Source organism: Ammospiza nelsoni, chromosome 6, assembly GCF_027579445.1.
Source record: "Ammospiza nelsoni isolate bAmmNel1 chromosome 6, bAmmNel1.pri, whole genome shotgun sequence".
Classification (NCBI taxonomy): Eukaryota; Metazoa; Chordata; class Aves; order Passeriformes; family Passerellidae; genus Ammospiza; species Ammospiza nelsoni.
The window spans coordinates 41168765-41189353 of record NC_080638.1 but is presented as its reverse complement, the minus strand read 5'-3'; the positions used below and the strand labels follow the sequence as shown (position 1 = coordinate 41189353).

The 20589-nt window shown below is 39.8% G+C and overlaps 1 protein-coding gene across 1 annotated transcript; it reads left to right on the top strand.

Moving 5' to 3' along the window:
- Window positions 1–168: 168 nt before the first annotated feature.
- On the top strand, window positions 169–20157 carry FBXO33 (F-box protein 33). Its single transcript, XM_059474277.1, has 4 exons — window positions 169–694; window positions 7100–7210; window positions 12743–13428; window positions 17758–20157. Exons 1-4 carry the CDS (start codon window positions 186–188, stop codon window positions 18027–18029), a joined length of 1578 nt encoding a protein of 525 aa, XP_059330260.1. The 5' UTR covers window positions 169–185; the 3' UTR covers window positions 18030–20157.
- The last annotated feature ends 432 nt before the right edge of the window (window positions 20158–20589 follow it).

Genomic DNA, 20589 nt, shown 5'->3' with positions numbered 1-20589 from the left:
CGGCGGTGTCTTTCTTCGCACGTCGCCCTCAGGCCTAGGTGGTGCGGCCCACCTCTCCCCGCCGTGCCGGGCAGTGGTAGCGGCCGCTCCTCCCCTTCGCCTTCCCCCCCGGCGGCGGCGCTGGTGGTGCGTCCCGGCAGCAGGCGCGTCCCGGCCGGCGCCCGCCCCCCCGCGCCGTGTCATTGATGTTGTTGTTTGTGTCGCAGGAGCCGCAGGCCAGGCCGGGGCCGCCGCCCGGGGCCGCCGCCGCGGGGCTGGGGCCGGCGCCAGGGATGTCGGTGTGCGGGGAGGCGGTGGGCGCCGGCTCCCTGCCCAGCGAGCTGGTGGTCCACATTTTCTCCTTCCTGGCCGCCCCCGACCGGCTGCGGGCCTCGGCCGCCTGCTCGCACTGGCGGGAGTGCCTCTTCTACCCGGCGCTCTGGCCGCGCCTCCGCCTCAGCCTCCGCGTCTCGCCCGCCGAGCGCCCGCGCCTCGAGTTCCTCATGCGCAAGTGCGGCTGGTTCGTCCGTGAGCTCCGCGTACAGTTCGCCGCCGACAACTACCCCACCGGCGGCGGCGGGGCGGCGGCGGGCGAGGGCGCCGCGGTGGCGGGGGACGGGGAGGCGCCGCCGCCGCTGAGCCCGCGCTGGCTCGACCTGCTGAGGACTTACCTGGAGCTGGTGCTGTGCGTCCTGAGCAGCGTCCGCAACAACAGGTACGGCCGGGGGAGCGGCGTGCCGGGCGGGGGGGCAGACGGAGCCCCCGGGCCGCGCGGGGCCCGGTCCGGCCGTCCCGCCGGTTTCTGCGGGCAGAAACAACGCCCGAGCCGGCGGCGGCCGGTTCGTGCTGGGGCTCGGAGCTGCGCCGTGTGTGTGTGTGTGTGAGAGAATCTCTGAGTTGGGCAGAAACGGGGACGCGCCGCTTCAAACTACCTAATTTTTATCATATAGTGTAGCTTGAGGAGGAGTATAGGCTCAGACGTCCAGTCGGCGAGGGGGCTGGTCGATACGCAAAACAAATACAGCTGCGGTAATAAGAAGTTCTTCGTCTTTTGGATGGAAGCGGGGAATGCAGCTCGAACGGAGCAAGTGAGAGCCAGGAGTCTGAATTTACTGCATAACAAGACAGCTTTCGCACTTAAAATAAGCCTTACTACGGACAGAGTTTAGACCTTGTGTATGCTTGCAAAAAGGTATGAAAAACTAGTAAGGGGGAGTTAAAATTACAGCTCTGGCACGCTGAATTACTGCCCCAATAACATACCTTTGCCTTTCCAGCTGTGAGGTCTTTCGCTGTAGAAAAGCTGAGCTTTCATGCCACCTCTCGTTTTAACTGCCTGTCTGAGGTTTGAGGAGGTTTTATGTTCTTTTGTTCATTGAAAAATATGTTTGCATGTAGGACTTTCTTGGCCCAATTGAATTTAAATGGTAGAAATATTTTCGTGTGGTTTGTAGTTGAGATGTGTTTTCCACACACTTATTTTGGCAGGTTAGCTAATTTCCTGAGCTTTGAGGTCCTTAAGACAAAAATTCTCTTCACTGTGTGGGGGTGTGATAGATAATAAGATGATAATCAGATATCCTAATGTGTGGCCTCTAGTCAGCCTGTAAGGAAAGCAAGGATATTACAGTTTGGTTATGATGAGTTTGGAAAGCCATGTAGGTTTTAGGATAGGAAATAGTTAATATTATTTCCCCTCTGTGCGCATGTAGCTTCACTTATCAAGGGAAGAAAAAAAGCTGCAAGTGTTTTAGGGCATCTTTAGGATTAATTAAACCTTGAGGATGGCCTTTAGAAAACTAACTGCACCTGAGTCATGATCTTGTTACCATCCCCTTTGATTCCAGAGGTATGAGAGAGTAGCTTGAGGCCTTCCTTGTGTCTTTATTATTTTGAATTGAAGCAAGAGAACTTTAAATGCAGTTCCTCGTTGGTTTGAGATGAATGCAAATGTGGTGTGTGAAGTCTCGCTTTCAGTTCCTCTGCTCTGTTGCCCCCAGCAGGTCCTTCCTGTGGTGCAGCTGCGATGGCTGAGAGTTACAGACCTCACTTCAGAAAACAGCTCGTTAGTCCAGCTCACCTTTATCTTAATTCATTTCTTGCCCTGTGAATCCTTGCTGTGTGAATCGTGATCGTCTGGCTTGATTGGTCTCCTCTTGCATTTCAGGAGCTTTCACTTAACTGTGGACTCTGTGGGAAATCCAGCTAGTATTATAAGAGGAAAAAATATTGAGGTGGTTGTGGTGATTGTCTGATCTGAGGCAGATATCATGACATGGGCTTGGAATTTTAAAATAAGTAGTATCTATAGGAGCTGTTGCATGGGGATGTTGTTAGAAAACTAAATTGTTTCTTTTTTTCCTCACTGAAGTTGGAGGCTGTCAAAATTAACTGCGATGTGAGAAGGCTTTTGATACACTTTTTCTTTTGAAAAATTCTCCATGGCCTTATCCAAAATCTGTACTAGGATACTTGCTTTCTGAAGTTCATTTTACAGATTCTGTATGCACAGTGGGACTCAGGACTGCAGTAAAACACTGTGCAGAAGTAGTTGTTTCACCAGTACCTATTCTCTGCTATATTAGTATCATTTTGGTGGTAAAGCAGGGAAGAAAAGTTACCGACTTTGATAGGATTTTGCATTGCCATACTCTCTTGCTGTCTCTAAATCATTTATATGCTGCTCTTTTGGCTTGAAATGAATGATGCATGACTGGGTAACACAGGGTACCTGATTATTACAGCAGGCTTTTTTTAATGGGCATTTAAAAAATTGGGGGAAGAGTGGCATAATTTACATTAAGTACTTGACCTTTTTTCAGTTTTACTTTCAGAATAGAGATTTTTTTTTTCCCTTGAACAGACTAGGTTTTTAGTTTATTTTGATGTTTGAGGGGTTTTTTCCTTGCAAAGTAACTACCTATAAATTATTAGTTCTTTGGTAGAACACTGTGTTTTAGTTCTTTAAGTAGATCTTTGAGGTTGAAAAGAGGTGAGGAGGAGTATTACCACGTGCCAAATTGCTGCTTAGTTCTTACTGTGACCACCTAATGTCTAAACGAGAGACCTTGCCACCTGCTTGATGCTTAGTTTTGTCTAAGGAGGGACTGCAGTCCATAATTAATTTCTCTGCTTCTCTTTATTTATCTGTAACTCAAGGGCTGTTAATAATTCCTTCTTGTTTTCACTGCATTTCACTGTATGCAAGATAGCAGTTGTAATTTCCAAAATAATGGAAATGGAAATTTTTAACTTCTTCAGTGGCTGAATTGCTGTAAGTGCATTCCTTTTGGAATTAAGTTTAGAACAGGACAGTCTTTCATAACTCCTGTCAGCCCTTGTGATAGCTTTTTGGCAGATAAGTTCAAAAAATGTTCCATTATACACTTCAGAGCTGAAAAGGAAGAAATCTGCCTTTGTGATGCTGTTTCTTAACTGTGTAGAGTTGTTTTGGAGTTTTAAATTTATTATTAAGCAATGCAGTAGCAACCTTCCTCCTTGCAAGAAAAATCATGTATTTTAAATGGCTACGGATTTCCTTGAGGATTTACAATACTGCAGGACCTAAGAAAAGTAATTACTAAAAGTAATGAAATTTCTAAATGCTCTCTTGGCTAGAGGAGAATGATGTATGGTTTTGCTACTAAGAGCATTTTCTGTACAACATGAAATTTTTAGTTTCTAAGCAAATCTGTGTGTTAAGTCTCAAGAAAAATATTTTGGAGTGACCTTTGCTAGTTCTGATGGAATTAAAGAAATAATAACTTGTTTGCTACTTGTTTCAAAAACAACTGAAATTTTTTTGACAAATATTCCTGCTGCCAGCCAGTTACCATCCAAAAAGGTATGTTCAAGGTCTGTCTCTCATTTGAAGCCGAGCTCAAGTTGTTTTGTGGGTGGCAACATATGAAGTAATAGGATTGGGACCTTGATGAGCTCTAAGAATGTATCATTTATTTAATGAAAAGTTACTAAAATAGTGCTTATAGTGATCTGTAAGTTTTCCATAAGCTTTTATGTTTATGATAGCAAATGTAGCAAAATAACAAAGCTTATAACTGTTTAAAAGCTGATGTTCTACCTACTACTGAGAAAAAGGGTGTGGGTGGGCATGATTTTCTTAAGTCCTTGTGATCTGCTTCTTCTTGGTCTGATCTTTCAAAATTGAGTTCTAGAAGGCAGGGTGGGAGTGTGACAAACTTTGTTTGCACTTATGTGTGTACAACAGCTAATAAGCACCTTGTGATCATTCAGTAGGAAAATCCTGTTCTTTTATGTAACTCTAAGATTCCAAAGTATTGTCTCCTCTACTCCTCCTTCCTTGCTTACAAAGGAAGATAGGAAGGTAGTGACACACACACACACACACCCCTCTTTTCCTCTGCAGCATGTTAAATTGTGTGACTTGATTGATCTTTGCTGTGGAAACAAAAATGCAGGTTACTATAAAGCTGTGGTGTCTTGCTGAAGTATGGTATCTCTTGGAGTTACCAAAAATTGGTGAATCGCTCAAAGCAGTAGGCTGCATCTGGTTTTGATGTTTTGTAATGACTGTTTTCTATTGGTCTAAAGAGGCAGCTGAAACTGGCAGAAACTAGTGCAGTAATACAATATGTGCCTTAGCACTTTGTTCGCCCTGAACGTAAGCAAGGACATTTTGTGCTTTTTTGTAAATTGGGTATTAAGAAAGACTGGCCAAAACTGAAGATGGAGCCTAGCAAGAAACTTTTTATTTCTAGTACGCTATTTGAGCTAGTGGAAAATAAATGTTTCAGAAATCCTTCCAAAACACAAGTTTTACCCCCAGCTGTATGTGTGGATGTTGCACAGGATTAAGATGCCATTATGACTTTTAGCAAAAGATAAGTAACTTTTAAATAATTTTATTTAAATATCAATCACTTTATGGACTCTCTGAAATGCAGATGAGCAGTGAGCTGAATGTCATGGAGTTGTATAAAAGCGCAAATAGTAGCAAAAATCTAACACTGTGTTGAACTGTGATCAGATTTGTAGATGGTAATAACTGTGCTGTGAATAGAAGAATAATAGGATATTGTTGTTGGTTAAGTTTTCAGGCAGAGAACTTTTCCATTTGTCTCTGTACTGCATGAAATGACAGTCAAAAAGATGAAGGAAAAATATGTGGGGTGCTGGCAATTAGTGTTCCATGTGTGCTGTGCTTTGGTGGTGCTCTTAATGCCTGCCTACATCTGCTGTAGCATTGGCTGGTGGTATGAGTGGCACAAACCCAGACCTGTGTTTGATGTGAATATGGAGGTGATTCAGAACTGTTCTTGAGACTGCATTTTGGCTCTTGACTCTCATAAATAAGTCACCAAGATCAAAAGATAAAGGTTACTTACAGCATTGTCTGTGAACACTACTTTTCAAATCTGGTGGAGGTTTCTGCTACTTCCCTGTCATACCAGATTATCTCTTACAGCTTTTGAGGAAAAAAGAGCCCAAAATACTCTCAAGTTGGGTGTGCCAGTGTTTTAGGTTTCCCTGCCAAACTTATTCTTTAGTATGGTCAGGCAATGTCTTAGTGAGACAATATTCTACAAAATATGTAGAATATTGATCATATTTTAAGGCTTAGTTTATTTTAGTGTATCATCAGTACAATAGGCCTGTATTTAAAATACAAAATATTAAATGTTTGGAATTTCAGACAGTTGTAAATCCTAGGTGTATGACTCCAGTATTTGTCAGACTTTATATGGAGCTCATGGATCTTGCTATTAAGTTGTTGTTCTCCTGTAGAAAAAAGTAGCAGGTGCAACAGTGGATAGATTTGAGGCAATCAGGATGCTGTTTTTGAGTACAGGAACTTCACAATAGGTAAATTATGATTTATGATAGGTAATAATTTAGACTGCAACTCATACTTACTAAAAATGTAAAACTTGGCTACTTAATCCTTTTTTGCCCCGTCTTCTCTTGGTAGAATATCAGGTTTTACTGTGGAGGTAGTGAACTGTACCAGAGCTTCCCTATGCTTTGAGCATGGTAATCATATTGCATTTTCATCAAGGCTGATTTGAAATACTAGTATATGCTTTGTGAGCCAGAAGAAATAAGGATTTATGCTAACTCATGTAATTGTGAGATACAGGTTAATTGGCATCTACTGTTTAGGATTAATTTAATTTATGTGTCCATTTGTGGTGAAACTGGAGTTTCTGCCTTGTTAATTATCAATTGCAGACTAGTCCTTGCATGTTAGGAGTAAATCTAATTTATAGGCTATATAAATAAAAGAAATGTTGACCCAAAACTTAGTCAGCTACAAGAATAATAATAGTAAATGCTACACAGCTACTTTAAAACTGCAGTCATTTGCATACCTCTTTCTTGATCTGTTTTAGGAATAGAAAACAGATCTGATGCAAGTCAGAAAACTGACCTAGGGAAAAGAAAAGTGACTGTCTAGTGCACTGTGTCATGTTCAGCATCAACTCAGAGGTTCTTCTTTCACTTCTTTTTAGGTATCCCTTCTAAAGGTTAAAATCATATGTCATGGTGGAGCACTATTCCTTACTGATGGGGAATATTAGAAAAGCTTCCCCTACTTTGATACAACAGAAATTAGACTTTTGATTAGAGTGTGGGGAACTTTTGCTTTTCCTGTCTGAGGTTTATCATGCCTTGATGGAGGCGGGTTTGGGCTCCCATTTGTAACCCAGCTGACATCAGTTCTCAGGCAGGGTTGTTTGTGGTTGTATTCTACCTGGGCATTAAATGCAGTGTTAAATGTTGAAAGGAGTAACTATTTGATGTTTTCATTGTGAAACTTAACACACATTTTCCAGGGATTAAAAATTGTGTGGAACCACTCCTGAGTTTTCTTTGTGGTGCTCCAGGCTTGCTGAAAATACTCCAGTGCAGACTGAAAAGCAGTATTTGATCTTACAGCTGCTTTCAGCAGTTTGTGTAGTCCTCTTCCCCTTTGGTCTCATTTGCTGTAGTTCCATAAGTGCCTGCATAAGTTTCCCAACAGAGGCTATGTGTTCCATGTAATAGTGGGGTTTATTGCCTGTGTTTGTCTTATCCAGAATGATTTCCCTCACTATTTTAGTTTTGTGTACAAATTCCTTTTTATTTTGTTGTTTCCTAGGAACCTCCAGAAGTTAAGTCTCTTTGGGGATATAAGCATTCTGCAGCAACATGGAACCATATCAAATACCTACCTTGGAAAGGTTGATCCTGATGGCAAGAAGATTAAGCAGTAAGTTATATTTGTAAATTATCAAATACAAGATATTAATAATAACAACAACAACAACAACAGGACTTTCAGAAGTTCCTGAAATACGTGACTGAGAAGCTTTAAGTTTTTTACCAGGGTGAAAATCTAAGTTCTTGTTCCTGCTATTTACATGAAGTAGTCTGGTTTTTTGGCTGTTGTATTTTTCTTGGGTTTTTTCCCTCCATTCTCAGTAGGATGAGAATCCTTTTCTCTTTTCATTGTGTTCTAGAAACAATATTATATTAATGCCATAGAAGGGGAGGAGGGGTGAGGAGCTGTTACCAGCACCTCTTACTATTGCTGTACATGAAAAAAATTAGAATAGGAAGTAATCTCTTGTATTTCACAAGAGTTAAAAACATATTTGTGTTTATGTTCTCTTTCAAGTTTGCTCAAAACTTGAGAGAGAAACAGAGAAACTGTTGAAACATGGAACTGCTACAACTTATTTCAAATTGCATCTGAAAACTAGGTTATGTATTTGCAGAATTCCTGAAAGATCACAGCTCCCAGTGTGCTTGTATAGTTCAGAGGTGTATTTTAGCTTGCCATTACATTACAGGACAGTCCTTGAATGCTTCTAATCCAAATAGTTATTTGTTCTTTTTGGAAAAGGTTAAGTACAGTATAAACAGCTACTGACTTCTGGAATAAATTACCACAGAGGGAGTGATGCAGACTTAGCTATTTTAGCAGTACTGCTAAAACTTCTGATACAATAAAACCTGAATGCCATAATTTTAATTTGTGTCAGTTTAAACATCTTTCACCCAGTAGCTTGGGAGTAGAGTAAGTACAGCCACTCTAGGTGTTTACTATTTTTTGTTTTGAGTGATTTTTAGAACCAGTGTAGGTATATTATCAGATTAATGTATGTATGTGAATACAGTCATCAAACTGAATGTTTGGTCCTGACCTAAATTTGCAAACCAGTGCAAATAGAGCTGTGAGTCACATACTGTGTCTTTTTCATGTGTTATGTTTCCAGTGCAGAACTTGGAGCAGTTTGTGATTCTGTCTAACATATGTACTGTAGTGCTGTGTGCAGGTAAAAGGCTCATTTAGTAAAAGCTCCTTTGTTTGATACCCTTTGTGAAAATATAAGTATATTATCAAATCTTTGCAAAGGAACTTGAAGGGAGCCATCTAAGCAGATGTTTACTCAGCTGAGTGCATGGTCAAACGTTTCTTCAAGCCAGTATTCACATTTTGGAACCATAGACATTTCAGAACTGATTATCTAACTTGTTTGTCTTTTAGATTAATATTAACCTTTGCACATTTTGGAATGAGCAAATAAATAATAAATGCTACTTCTTTTTAGTTTAGTTAATTTTGGTGTTGGGTTTTTGTGTTTGTTTGTTTCTTGTTGTGAGTTTTTGGTTGGTTGGTTTTTGGGGTTTTTTTTGTGGGTGTGGTGTTTTCCTTTGTTGTTTCTTTCTTTTGCGGGGGGGGTTATTGTTGGTAGGTTGTTTTGTTTTTTTTTTTTCTAAAATAAAACAGTGTATTTGGGACTTTCTAGTCCTTGTCTAAATTAAAGGAAAGCTGACTGTTTTATTCAGTTGTCTGAAGTCTGAGAGCTAGCAGCAGACTTAGTTCAGAAAGTAAATCTTTATGGCTTCTTAGCCTTGTTTTTTGCACTTGGGGTTTGCATCAGTAAGTTGCAAAATGTGAATGCTGATAACTAAGAGTGAAAGGTGTAAGCAATCTTTGGAGCCTGTGTTACTGGTAGTTGAGGATTTTTGGAACCTGTATGGTGATGAACCTTATTAGCTGTTTCAGAAACTTCCTGCAGTTAAAGCAGTCAGGGAAAAAAAAGTTGATTCCTGAAATGTGACTTTGAGCTGGGTGTAACAGACCGTAGGTGCAATCTCAGCTCTGCAGAGCCATTAGGATGCTTCCTCAGGTTTAAGGCTAAGCGTTTTCCTGAGGCAGAGGAGGCTTTGGAGCATATTTTCAAAAACACAAGTTTGCATAAGTTTGTGATGCTTATTCCTTTTCTATACACCATGTGTGTCCCTGGTTACTTTCTAAACTTCTCTTTACAACTCTGTTTCTTAGTGTTGGGATGCTTGGTGTAAACAGTTCATTTGTCTTGAGTTGAATAAAGGGTAGTTGTCTAAAATTTTGGCTTTCTGAAATCTGCTTCTCATGATTGATCCATGTGGTTCAGATAGTTTGGTTTCCAAAAGAACCAGTTTAGCCTCTGTTATTAAACAAAATATTTTAATTGATAGTATTTAATTAAACAAATGGCCTCCATATGGACCTTAGTAATCTGTCTGCTTCCTGTCAGGGCCATGGATGTGCTTCAGTCCTGGTTAGGACTGGTTTGGGAGCTTAAACACTAACTGTGCCTGTTTAGTCAGGCTTTGGTCTGTCCTTTGGATAAAAACACCATTTGGGACATGAATTGTGAAAGTACATTAAAAATATTTTAAGTTGTTTGTTTCAGTATAATAATGTGTAGATTACAGGTCAATGGTGACCATCCCATAATTGCTGCCTGCAGGGAGCAAAGGGGGCTGATGGCACTTGTTGAGGCATTATTAGGCTGCATTGCTTTTTGGCATGTGCTGAGTGAATTCTGCTTGCATTTTCTGTTATATGCTCAAATTTCAGTTTTATAAGTGAGCTCTGAAATAACTGTGTAAAGTTAGCATAGATGTTGTAGTACCTGCTGGGCAGTTGGGGTAAAATTAACATGGTAATAGAGTGGGTGTTAATTTCCAAGAATTCACGTGTCTATTTTTCAGAATGCAGTTCAGGCTATTTTTGCAAACTGAAGTGAGATGCAATCTGTTTATGAAAAATAGAATGTGCATAAGAATTTGCAGGGGAGGAAAAAACCAAACCTGCTAGGCTGTTAAAAATTATTTGAAATATATTAAAATTAATTACTTCTGTCTTATATAGTGCTTTCTGTCTGGCCTTTTTAAAAAGCAGGTATTAAAAACAATTCAGAAATTATTACTGTTAAATGTTCTCTATTGACATGTTTGATCTCTGTCTGGCTAAAAACTGAAGAAAGTTTTCTTAGGACCTACAGTCATTAGAGTAGCAGCACAAATCTGCATACTTGTGTAAATATTTTGATGCTTGCAATAAAAAGTTGATTGCATTAAATCATATTCTCTCTTTTAAAAAGTTCTTTACTGCAGTTCCCACTGGGGAAAAAAGCTACTCTAGAGCTGCAGAGTTTTGTGTCATATTTCTCTTTATTAAATTTTGCTGGCACTAAAACAGTATTTTTCTAAACTCAGATGTTTAAGGTGTATGAGAACCCAAATTTAAACAGATTTTTAGTGTGGTGAGGCATATAGATGGTAGCATTCTACTGACCACTTCAAAATTAACTTGTCATCAACAGTTCTGTAAAATACTGAAAGCACTATTAAGATTGATTACCTGGGCTGTTACAAAATAAATCCTACCATTGCTGCAACCATTACAGCACCTTTTGTAGATGTGTCTGGGGGGAGGGAAGAGTCTTTGGAAGAAATTTGGGATTGCTGTGGTAGAATCTTTTTCTTTGGGGGATTGTGAGATAATCTGCCTTCAATTGAGCATTGGCAAGAATAATGATGAAACAAACCTTGCCAGGATCAAGTGAGTTTCTTCTTAACTCTAAATAAATCCAGGAATAAAATAGAAAAACTGCACTGTTCTGTGGGTCTTACCTGTTGTTTAAAACAGTTTCATTTGTGTCACAGTTGTGAGTCCTCAATTTTAAATAAAAATATTTGGAGAAATCTGGAAATATAAGTCTTTTTATCTGATGACTATCCTAGGTAAAACCTTGGGAACTGAGGTGTAAAATAAATACAGTAACCACACCAGCCTTTCCATTTGGGTGAAGTCAGGCCTTGCAAACCCAGTAACTTCATAGGAGAAGGAAGAAAGAACATGTAGGCAAGGGAGGGGATGAATGAGGATTTGCCAAGAGAGAGGATGAGTGAGCACTGATCTTTCAACTTTATTACAACAGAAGGGTTATGGGGCATCAGAGGTAGTAGGTGACAGGTTCAGAGCAAGCAAGAAGAGGAGATAATCACACTGCAAAGTTCTTTATTACTGGGTGTTATGGTTGCTAAACCCTTTTTCCCCTAAGGGGGGAACCTGAATGAATTTGTAGAAGTGAAGTCTCTGAGAGTTGCAAAATATATAAAGCCACCTCTGCTCAGAACTGAGTTCAAAGTTTTGGAAACTAGAGAGATATTTGATAAGTTGCCCCATGTCTGTCACCTTAGGGTGCTAGTGTTTCTCTGCTGTCAGTCAGGATACTGGCCTAAACCTTTTAATTTTGCCTGGACATTATCTCTATTAAAGTTATGTGGATGAGAATAAAATGTTTTATTTTTTTTGCTTAGATGTATAAACTATACAGATCCTCATAGCAGTAAAAGAAGTGTTCTGTGCAAAACCATTACCTGATTTGGGGAACAAAAGTTTCTGCTGTTTTTATACTGGATCTTATTTCTTGATATTTTATGGTTTTATGGCATCTTATTTCTTGATGTCATAGCCTGGCTCAACTGCTTCTCTGTAATGCTGACCAGGGCTTGAGATCAAATACTTTCCTACACATGTGTCTTAATATGCTGAAAGAACACTTGTCATTTGGGCAGGAGGACTCTTTTGGGCTGTTACAGCTTTGGAATGGAGACTGGAAAAATCCTTACATGGAGAAAGTTTTTTTTAGAGTGTGACTGTACTATTAGAATTTAATATTGAAAAATTAAAATACTTCTGTTGCATTCTTGAGCAAAATATCTTAATGTAAAGAACATCTATTCACTTATAAAAAGGGGTAGGAGAGGTGAGTGCATCAGAATAAGTTCATAGTAATCTGGCACTGATAATTTGAAGTTGAAATGTTACTGGGTCTAAGTTGTTTTGGTAAAGCATGAACCTGTTGGCTCTTGAAAATCCAGTTAGTTGTACGTTTGGAATTACTTTAAAGTATCTTCTTGTATGTTTGTTCCTTACCCTCTGATGAGCAAATTAAGCAGGTAATGTTACATCATTCTAACTTACTCTCAACACCAAGTTTTTTACTTTTCATTGAAAATTACTTTTTTTCCATACTAAATTTGCAGTTTTGGACAAGTTAGGAAATACAAAAAGCTGCTTTTAAAAACAAGAGCTGCATTTGAAAAGCATTACAGGTTTTCTTATTTGCATAACCTTAAAATGTATGTGGGAGGGTGTTAAATATATGCTGGAAAATACATGAAGTGAAGGCTCATGGTGTGTCACCATTTTTGAAAGACAAAGTACCTATTTCTTTTAGTTTACAGTTTTAACCTTTTAAGTGCAGTGGATGTTAAAATGCTCTGGGAGGTCTGCAGCCTGGTTGCAGTTCATAAGAACTATAATAATAGTATCTTCCTGCAGAATAAGGCTATAAATGAGGGAAGAGTATTTCTTGAATGAAACAATTGAATGGTATGCAGTTGGTAAGACTAAACCATGTTTAATAGGATCATTGTCTGTTTTGTTTACTTACAGAATCCAACAGCTGTTTGAAGAGATATTAGGCAATAGCAGGCAATTGAAATGGCTGTCTTGTGGGTTAATGCTGCAAATAGTAACTCCCACATCATTGTCCTCCTTATCAAACCCCATAGCCAACACCATGGAACATCTGAGCTTGTTGGACAACCACATCCCTGGTAATACCACTCTTATCACTGCGGTCGAATTGGAGCGCTTTGTGAATCTGCGTTCGCTCGCTTTGGATTTCTGTGATTTCACAGCTGAAATGGCAAGAGTCCTGGCTGACAGCAACCATGTGCCTTTGCATCGACTGTCTCTCCTGGTCCACAGTGTTTCCATAATGCACAAGTCCTTGGACAATATGCCAAAAGATGAGAATTGGCAGGCGCTGACTCGCAACAGCACTAATCTTCGGGTCTATATAATGGCCTTTGATGTCAAGAGTGATGATATGTTAAGGATTCTTAAGCCCAGTATCCCCCTAGAGAGGATTCACTTTGACAGCTATGTCACTTGTGTTTCAGGAGCTGTTGTTGATCTCATATCCAGGCAGTATGACAAGTTCCTCACTCATTTTATACTAATGAATGATGTGATAGATATGTCTGCCTTCCCAGATCTCAGTGACAACCGGAATGAAGATCCTCTTGTCTTGTTAGCCTGGAGGTGCACAAGACTGTCTCTCCTAGCTGTTCATGGTAGGTAACACATTGCATGGGCATAGTATGTGACTTTTAAATGCTTACAAGCCTTCTGCCTTTCTAATCATAGTGTGTTTTAGTGGCATGTTATACAAAAGGCTGCTGCACTGTTGCTGTACATGCTGTTGTTGAAGGTGTTTTATGTAAATGAGTTTTAAACCTGCATGTGTCTTACTAACTTCTGTTGAGAAGTCACATAGGATTTTATTAAACTCCTCATAGAAATGAGGATAACTTAAGAAGTGAGCATTCCAGGAGGCTTATCCTGCAAGTGGTCTGCACTGTGCAAGTTCCATTAAGTGACTGGTTACGTGTACATGAACTGAAAACATTTGCTGTTTTTCTGTGAGGTCATATGCTGGCAAGATTAGATGATTTTGCTTCCCATTTGTAAATAACACGGGTTAAGTGGCCCAAAGCTGAGAAGAAGAAACGTGTTACCAATTTGGTAAGACTACCAGCAGATGAAGGCTGAAAAGTATGTAGAGGGGGTTTCCTCACTGAGTGTGTTGGTTTCACCAGTAATACCAGAGCTAGGTTTATCCCACTTATTTATTTGCCATATAGTAGCAAATAACTTTTAGAATTTATTCAGCTCTGTCATCAATAGAGAACTTGGTGGTAGAAGTTACAGCAGTCTGGCAAATTTTAAGGCACTCAAAACTGAAACAATGCAGAATAATGTTTTTTATTTGTGCTGGAATCAGCTTACCAAGACCAAGTTTGCTGATGCATGAAGGAGTTAAGCAATGGCTATTGTGTTGCATAAGAATAAATGTGTTTCATCAGTCTGCTTGGGGGAGTAAATCTCCAGTTGTTCAGTGCAAACAGGAGACCTTCAGCAGTAGGAGGTGGACATTCAGATTTCCATCAGTTGAAGTCAGAAGGTCCTGCTGTATTTTCTGTTTTGCTCTTTTTTTTTCTTTGGTCTTTTACTGAAAAATCATTGCTGGGGGCAGGGAAGGTATGATCAATTGGGCTGTCTCTCCTTAATAGTTTCCCGGTGAGACAGATTTTGGGTGCTGGTAGATGATTGTGCCAACCTAGGTGTGGCTTTTAGCAGTTTCTTCTAGAATTTGGATCAGGACATGTTTGAGGACCTTTAAAAAAAGTTAAAATTGTGTTACCTTAAATTATACTCCTGCTACAGAAAAGCCCTCTAATATATCATCTAACTTTAAAAGCTAGTGAAGCATCTGAACATAAGCTAGTGTAAGTATCATATCAGCATGTGTCTCTATTCAGTAGAAATTATTAGTCTGTGCAGAGTATTGGGAAAGCAAACATCCCTTATGCTTCTGTCTAGCAAATGGTTGTTGCTGTATCGCCTGTCTTTGGAGAGATGCTGTGTCTGCCTGTGTGAGAAAATGGCCAAATATCACCTCACTGTTACATTGGGATTTGCATTCTTTACCCTTCTTTTCCCCCTCCTTGCAGCAGAAGCTGGCTAAGCTGCTTTTAAATGCCTCCTGATCTTTTCTAAATTGTGGACATAACTTTTCTAGTACTATACTGCAAGCATCGTTCTTGGAGAGTAGCAGCTGTAGATGGAACACTATTAGGAAGAAATATCCAGTACAGTGTCTTAGCCTCATGCTTGGATTCCCTGAGATTTACCATTTAATGTTTTCTGGCTCCACTTGTCATATTATATTGTGAAGTTTCCTTCAGGAAAAGAAGGTGGTTTTGTTCAAGGTGCCATCATTTGCTTGAAGTGCTCAGGTTTCTTCTTCTGTCTCCTGAAGTGGTTATTCTTCAGCTTCCAGTGCTTCTCAGGGTTTTGTGTGTGTGTGTGTATGTTTCCTCTTCTGGTATAAGTTTGCTTTTGAAAAAGCTTTTATTTCCATCTACTTGTGGCTGCCACTTGTCATTGACTGAAAGGGGAAAACATATGCTAAGGACACTTCCCATGGGCTGCCTCAAGATTGTCTTTTGGGGGAAGTCATTGTCTTGCCACTGACAAATGGTGGAAATGTCCAGGAGCCAGAGGAAGGCAGATGTTCAGTACATTCTTGCAGAATGAAGAAAGGGTTGTAAAGAGTGTGTGACCATTTGGGATGGGATGGAGACAGTAAGATATCATAGTGGTATGATCTGGCACTGAATAAAAAGCATGGTCCATTTGTGAGAACAAAGGCCTTTTTTATTTTTTCTTCCTCCTTAAGGGAAGGATACTTCCACATGGATTTTTATGACTCTGTGTTTTAAACATCATGGTGAAGTTTTATTCTGTCCATGAGTAAAACTAAAGTTGAAATTTTTACTAGCAAGGAAGAATAAATTGCAGTGTGCTCATGGTAAATTTGTTGTTCAGTGATACCAGTAGTGAAGTGATCATTTACTTCTGAATACTTAGCTGGCAGAGACTGTTTGGCAGCTGGGATGCCACAAAGAAATTTCAGGCAGAGCTTTTGAAAGGAGAGTTCATTTAAAATGAGAAAATGAGATTAAGTTGGGAATAAGATGGTTGTTCTAGTGCATAGAGGACCTCACCATTAAAAGTTACAGCAAAAGCCATATACCTGCCCAAATGATGGTAAAGGGTTTTGTGTACCAGGCTTTTTTTTTTTCCTTTTTTTTTTTTCCTTTATTCTTGGACTTGCTTTCAAAGATTTCTTTGGTAAGTTCCTTTACAGTCAAGATAACTGGAAGGTGGTGTGAGCTCCATGTCCTGACAGGAGTGTGTCATCATACAGGGAGGAATTTTCCATTGAGTTCAATGTCCCTGTTAAGGAAGGGACACTGAATTAAGCTGCCTGAATTAAAACAGTTTCTGTGGACGGTTGTGTTGGAGGTGAAGTATCCAGTAGATGAAGATTGTGGGAATTCGTGCATTTGTAATGGTTAATATACCAGAAATGAGCCTTACAGATATGTGCAGGCTTCTTTGTTGAACACCTACCCTAACCAACATACTTCCAGAGACATAAAAGAAAACAGAACAGAAATTTCTTTTATTCATCTTTTCTTCGTTCTCTGACAATCTATTTTGATACATTATGATGTAGAGGATGTTAACTGCACTGTTGGAGGACCAAACCACAGTTAACTTTTACTGCTCAGCACTTCATCTTTCCCAGTTCAAATATTGTGCAGACTGCAGCTTTACTTGCAATCTACGTGGTCATCTCACCAAGAAGTTTAGCACCTGCAAGAATGATGATCATGGCAGAAATGAGCCTTTCCTTTTGCAGTGAAAGGGCTGATTTGGCAGAGCTCCCCAAAAGGGACGTTCCCATCTGTGGTTTGCATCTGAATAGGGAGGAACTTTGCATTTCTCTTAGCCAGGGCACAGAAAGTTTACAGGTAACTGGGGGGGAGTAGGAATTTTTAAAGAGAAATGTTAATATACAGGGTCAAGAGAGGGAATTATATTTTGTCTTGGACAGAATAAAAAGATACATGTAGTTTATCTTACATATATTTATATATATATATATAATATGTACATAAACACACACTGGGATGACATGAAGAGGCTTTCAGTTTGTGTGCATGCTGACTTTGTTTGGTGGTGGCTTTGTTTTTTTTTAATAAACCTACTTTCTAAAGCAATGAAAGCAAATACTTTTTTCTAGCATAAGCAGAGTTTTAAAGCATTCCTTTTATGCATTCAGTTAATTAATAACTCACTTTTTTTCATTCTAATTTTACTACACAGTAAATCACAGGAGGTTTGAAGTTTTATATATACTTACAGTAGTCCATTGCTCTGCAAGTTGGAGAAAAAGATCTAGAAAAGGTTGATTAAATGATCTGAAATATTTTTATACTTACTTATTCAGAGTGTAAAATGAGGGCTTCACCACTTGAAACCAGAAAGCCCCCCACCATGCCCTAGGGGAATTCTGCCAGATGGAACATGATGGAATGTTGGGAATTTAGCTGACTAGAGACTAGAAAAGTACAAGGCTGTGGCTAATTCCAAGTCTTGCACCTGCAAGATAGCGTGTCTTTGGGCCTAGCTGGGTATGATAACAAGTGGGCAGAGAGACGTAAGAAATAGAGAATGTAAGCCCAAAGGAATGAGGAAGAGTTGATAGTATAGTTTAACCAATAGATCACTTGGCTTACAGAATATTCATGAGCTTATTACTTGCTGTATAAGTGTCTGATGCTCTCTTCAATAAACGGAACTTGCTGATCACTCATATTGAGTGTCCGAGTCTCCCCTCACCGACAAATGGCTCATCCCCGACAAAAGCCTCATTCTGCGACAATGGAATAGGTTGGGAGAGATACTGGGATGGTCTGGTATTAAGTACTAGAGTAAGAAAATACCTTGTAGGAAAATGACAGAACAACTTTGTTTTTCTTTCCCCATAGGTTACACAGTCTGGGCTCATAATCTTATAGCAATTGCTCGTCTTCGTGGCTCTGACCTGAAAGTACTGGAAGTCACAGAAGAAAGCATTGAATTCGACCAAGGAGAACTGGCTGATCAGGATGTGGATCCAGTACACAATTTCATTGAGCAAGTGTCTCTCGGATTGGGTCGCCCTTGGCACGCCGTCATGGACATAGAGCTGCTCAGTGTCTTCACTGAGCCAACCCGTCACTTTTACAGAGAGATGCAAAGCTTCAGTGAAGGCATTTAGCTCCTTATTTACAATTCCTGTGGTTACATATGCAAGTAGGGTCCTATTATGTTTTTTCGGTAGTGTGAATTAACCCCTTTTGTGCTGTGTTTAATCAGTATTAGCTATATAGAATTATATATGTGTATTCTACTTCTTGATCAAAGAACGTAGTCGGGTATTGGTTTAGAAGCTGAAAGTGGCAGTGTTTAGGGTTTTCACGGTTAATGGACTTGTCTACCAAACCTTGCAAAGATACAGCCAAAGGCTGTCTGAGGTTGCCGGCTAACTTTACTTTAATTGAGTAACTGCATTTTGAATTCTTTTGCTATTCTATTGGAGTCCTGTGCTCGGGAGCCAACTGTTTTTAATACCCATATCCATAGCCCAGTGGATCTCTATGCTGTCATGTGTGCTTAATCCAGTAGCATGCTACTTAATAGGCTTAAGGGACGAGAAGTCTGTCCAGGGCTGTTCACTGTAAGACTCTTACCTTGCTTGATTTCACGTGCGGGTTCTGCAGCATGGCTTAACTCCATTCTCGGCTTTCCTTAGCTGCTAAGCGGCGGTGTGAAACACTAGCAGTTCAGGTTCCTGCACTTACACATCCACTCCATAAAGCTGTAGTCTTTTGGATTCTTTGCAAGCTCCTCCTTGTTTGTTCTCGCGTTCTGTCATCTTCCTTAAAAGTTAGCTTTGGGCCAAAGTTTAAAAGGAGAAAGCAAGAAATGTGCGCTCCGGTGAGGTAAACGCATAACAGTGAAGATTTCAATACAAAGGTCTACACCTGCAAACAAACATTAGTCGTGAAATCCCTAACAACCAAGTCACTGGATTTTCTCTGTCAGCGCCTGTGTCAGCTGCCAAAGAATAGATTAAAAACGAAGAAGTGCCCACATGCTGGCAGGGGCAGGCCAACTTTTGGCCAGCCAGATACTGCTAGATTGTAATATATAAGGTCGAATTTCGACCTGTGGTACACAGCTGTGCTGTGGCTCAGTCAGCAACCTCAGAACTCTTAACAAACATGCACCTGTTTCACTGTGAATAGTGAATGTAAAGGAAGGAAAGGAAACAAATACAAAGCTTGTTCTATCACAGGTATGAGCTGCTATGATGCATGAAGAACATTCCATGAAGTATGTTTTAAAATCTTGTTATATCTGAGAGGCTTTAGAAGCCGATGTAACTGTTTCAGGGCAACCGCGGTACAGACGTGGTCTCTGTGAGACTTCCACCTGACCCCAGTTTTAAGTGGTACGAATGTTGTGCATTTAATGTTTAAAGGACAGTCTGCAATAATAAAGTAAGTGGCCAACGTGGGTGCCCAGCAGTGCTGAGACCTGGCTGCTATATTGTAAGCTTTGGAAAACACAATTTATGCAACAGATGTCCAGATATGATTCTATTTATGGAAAAAGTTTATATGTGTTTTACAAATGGTTTTACCATCTTATATTAAAATGACCTTTTGACAGGTGTGCGCTGTTTTGTCTCCAGTGAGCACATACCATGCGGATTTTATATGTACATCAGTAGAGTGAATCCACTGGCACAGTGTGTGTATATGCCAGATGTGGTGAGATTTTATCTTATAAATGTGATCAGATTAAAAAAAAACTCCTGACAGAAAATGTAAGGAAACCAGCTGAATGTTTGAATTGATGACTGATGTTGTATGGTTTATGTTAAATGTTATATTCTTTTAATCAATGAATAAAGCATTAAAAATTGATCGCTGTATAAAATACTTTATTGTTATCAGCATGAAGATTTCTAGAATTACAATGCAACATCGTTCATAAGATGTGTATAACTAGTAGCTCCCATTGTGTTTAGGTCAGCAGAAAAATCTAAAATAAGTCACACAATTTTTTTAAATTTGGCTGAATTTTGTCAACACTTTTTGGGGTGGTGGAGGAATGGGAAGGATGCTTTGCTAAAGATCAGACCAGTTGGCACAAACAGAATATCATTATATGACCTATTAGACTGATACAGTAAACTGTGGATTGTAGAATATAGAAGACTATTTTTGAGAAATTACTTCATCAATTGCAATTGCTTAAATCAAAATCTAATGTGCTCAAGAAAAATGTGTAGTATTCTTTGGTGTCCCACTATTAAATAGATTATGAATACCTGCAACGCTTCAGTTTGACGTTTTATCTGTACTCAGAGTACACAGCTGTGCCTTCTGAATGAAAGCTGCAATGTCTGCTCAGCTGGTGGAGAGCTGCTGTGCCCTGCAGTGGCTGACTGTGCTGTGAGGCTTGTCAGAGTGGCTGGTCAGTGTGTGCGTGCCAAGCACGGACTTCATTCGAGCTCCTCAACTTCATGGTACCATAGCCCAAACTGCTGCCAAGTGTGAAAACTGCACTGCTTGTTCAAGCAGTTTCCTGGATCTTCCAGATGTGGTAAGCAAGACTGTTTGCCAGTGTACTGAAGAGATGCTGTGGGGGATTAAGATAAAATAAATACAGTTACAGCTTTTAATGTTCCAGGAAAGTGCAATATTGGGACTTGTTTCGGTGCCTTTCAGGGCTCGGCCTCAGAAGGGAGGTTTATGTAGCAGATAAAT

What these genes read in the sequence shown, in the direction of transcription:
- FBXO33 (XM_059474277.1), top strand. Translation starts at nt 186, where the DNA reads ATGTTGTTGTTTGTGTCGCAGGAGCCGCAGGCCAGGCCGGGGCCGCCG. An exon ending in AGCAGCGTCCGCAACAACAG is followed by an intron (nt 695 to 7,099) that starts GTACGGCCGGGG and finishes GTTGTTTCCTAG; the next exon opens with GAACCTCCAGAAGTTAAGTC. An exon ending in GATGGCAAGAAGATTAAGCA is followed by an intron (nt 7,211 to 12,742) that starts GTAAGTTATATT and finishes GTTTACTTACAG; the next exon opens with AATCCAACAGCTGTTTGAAG.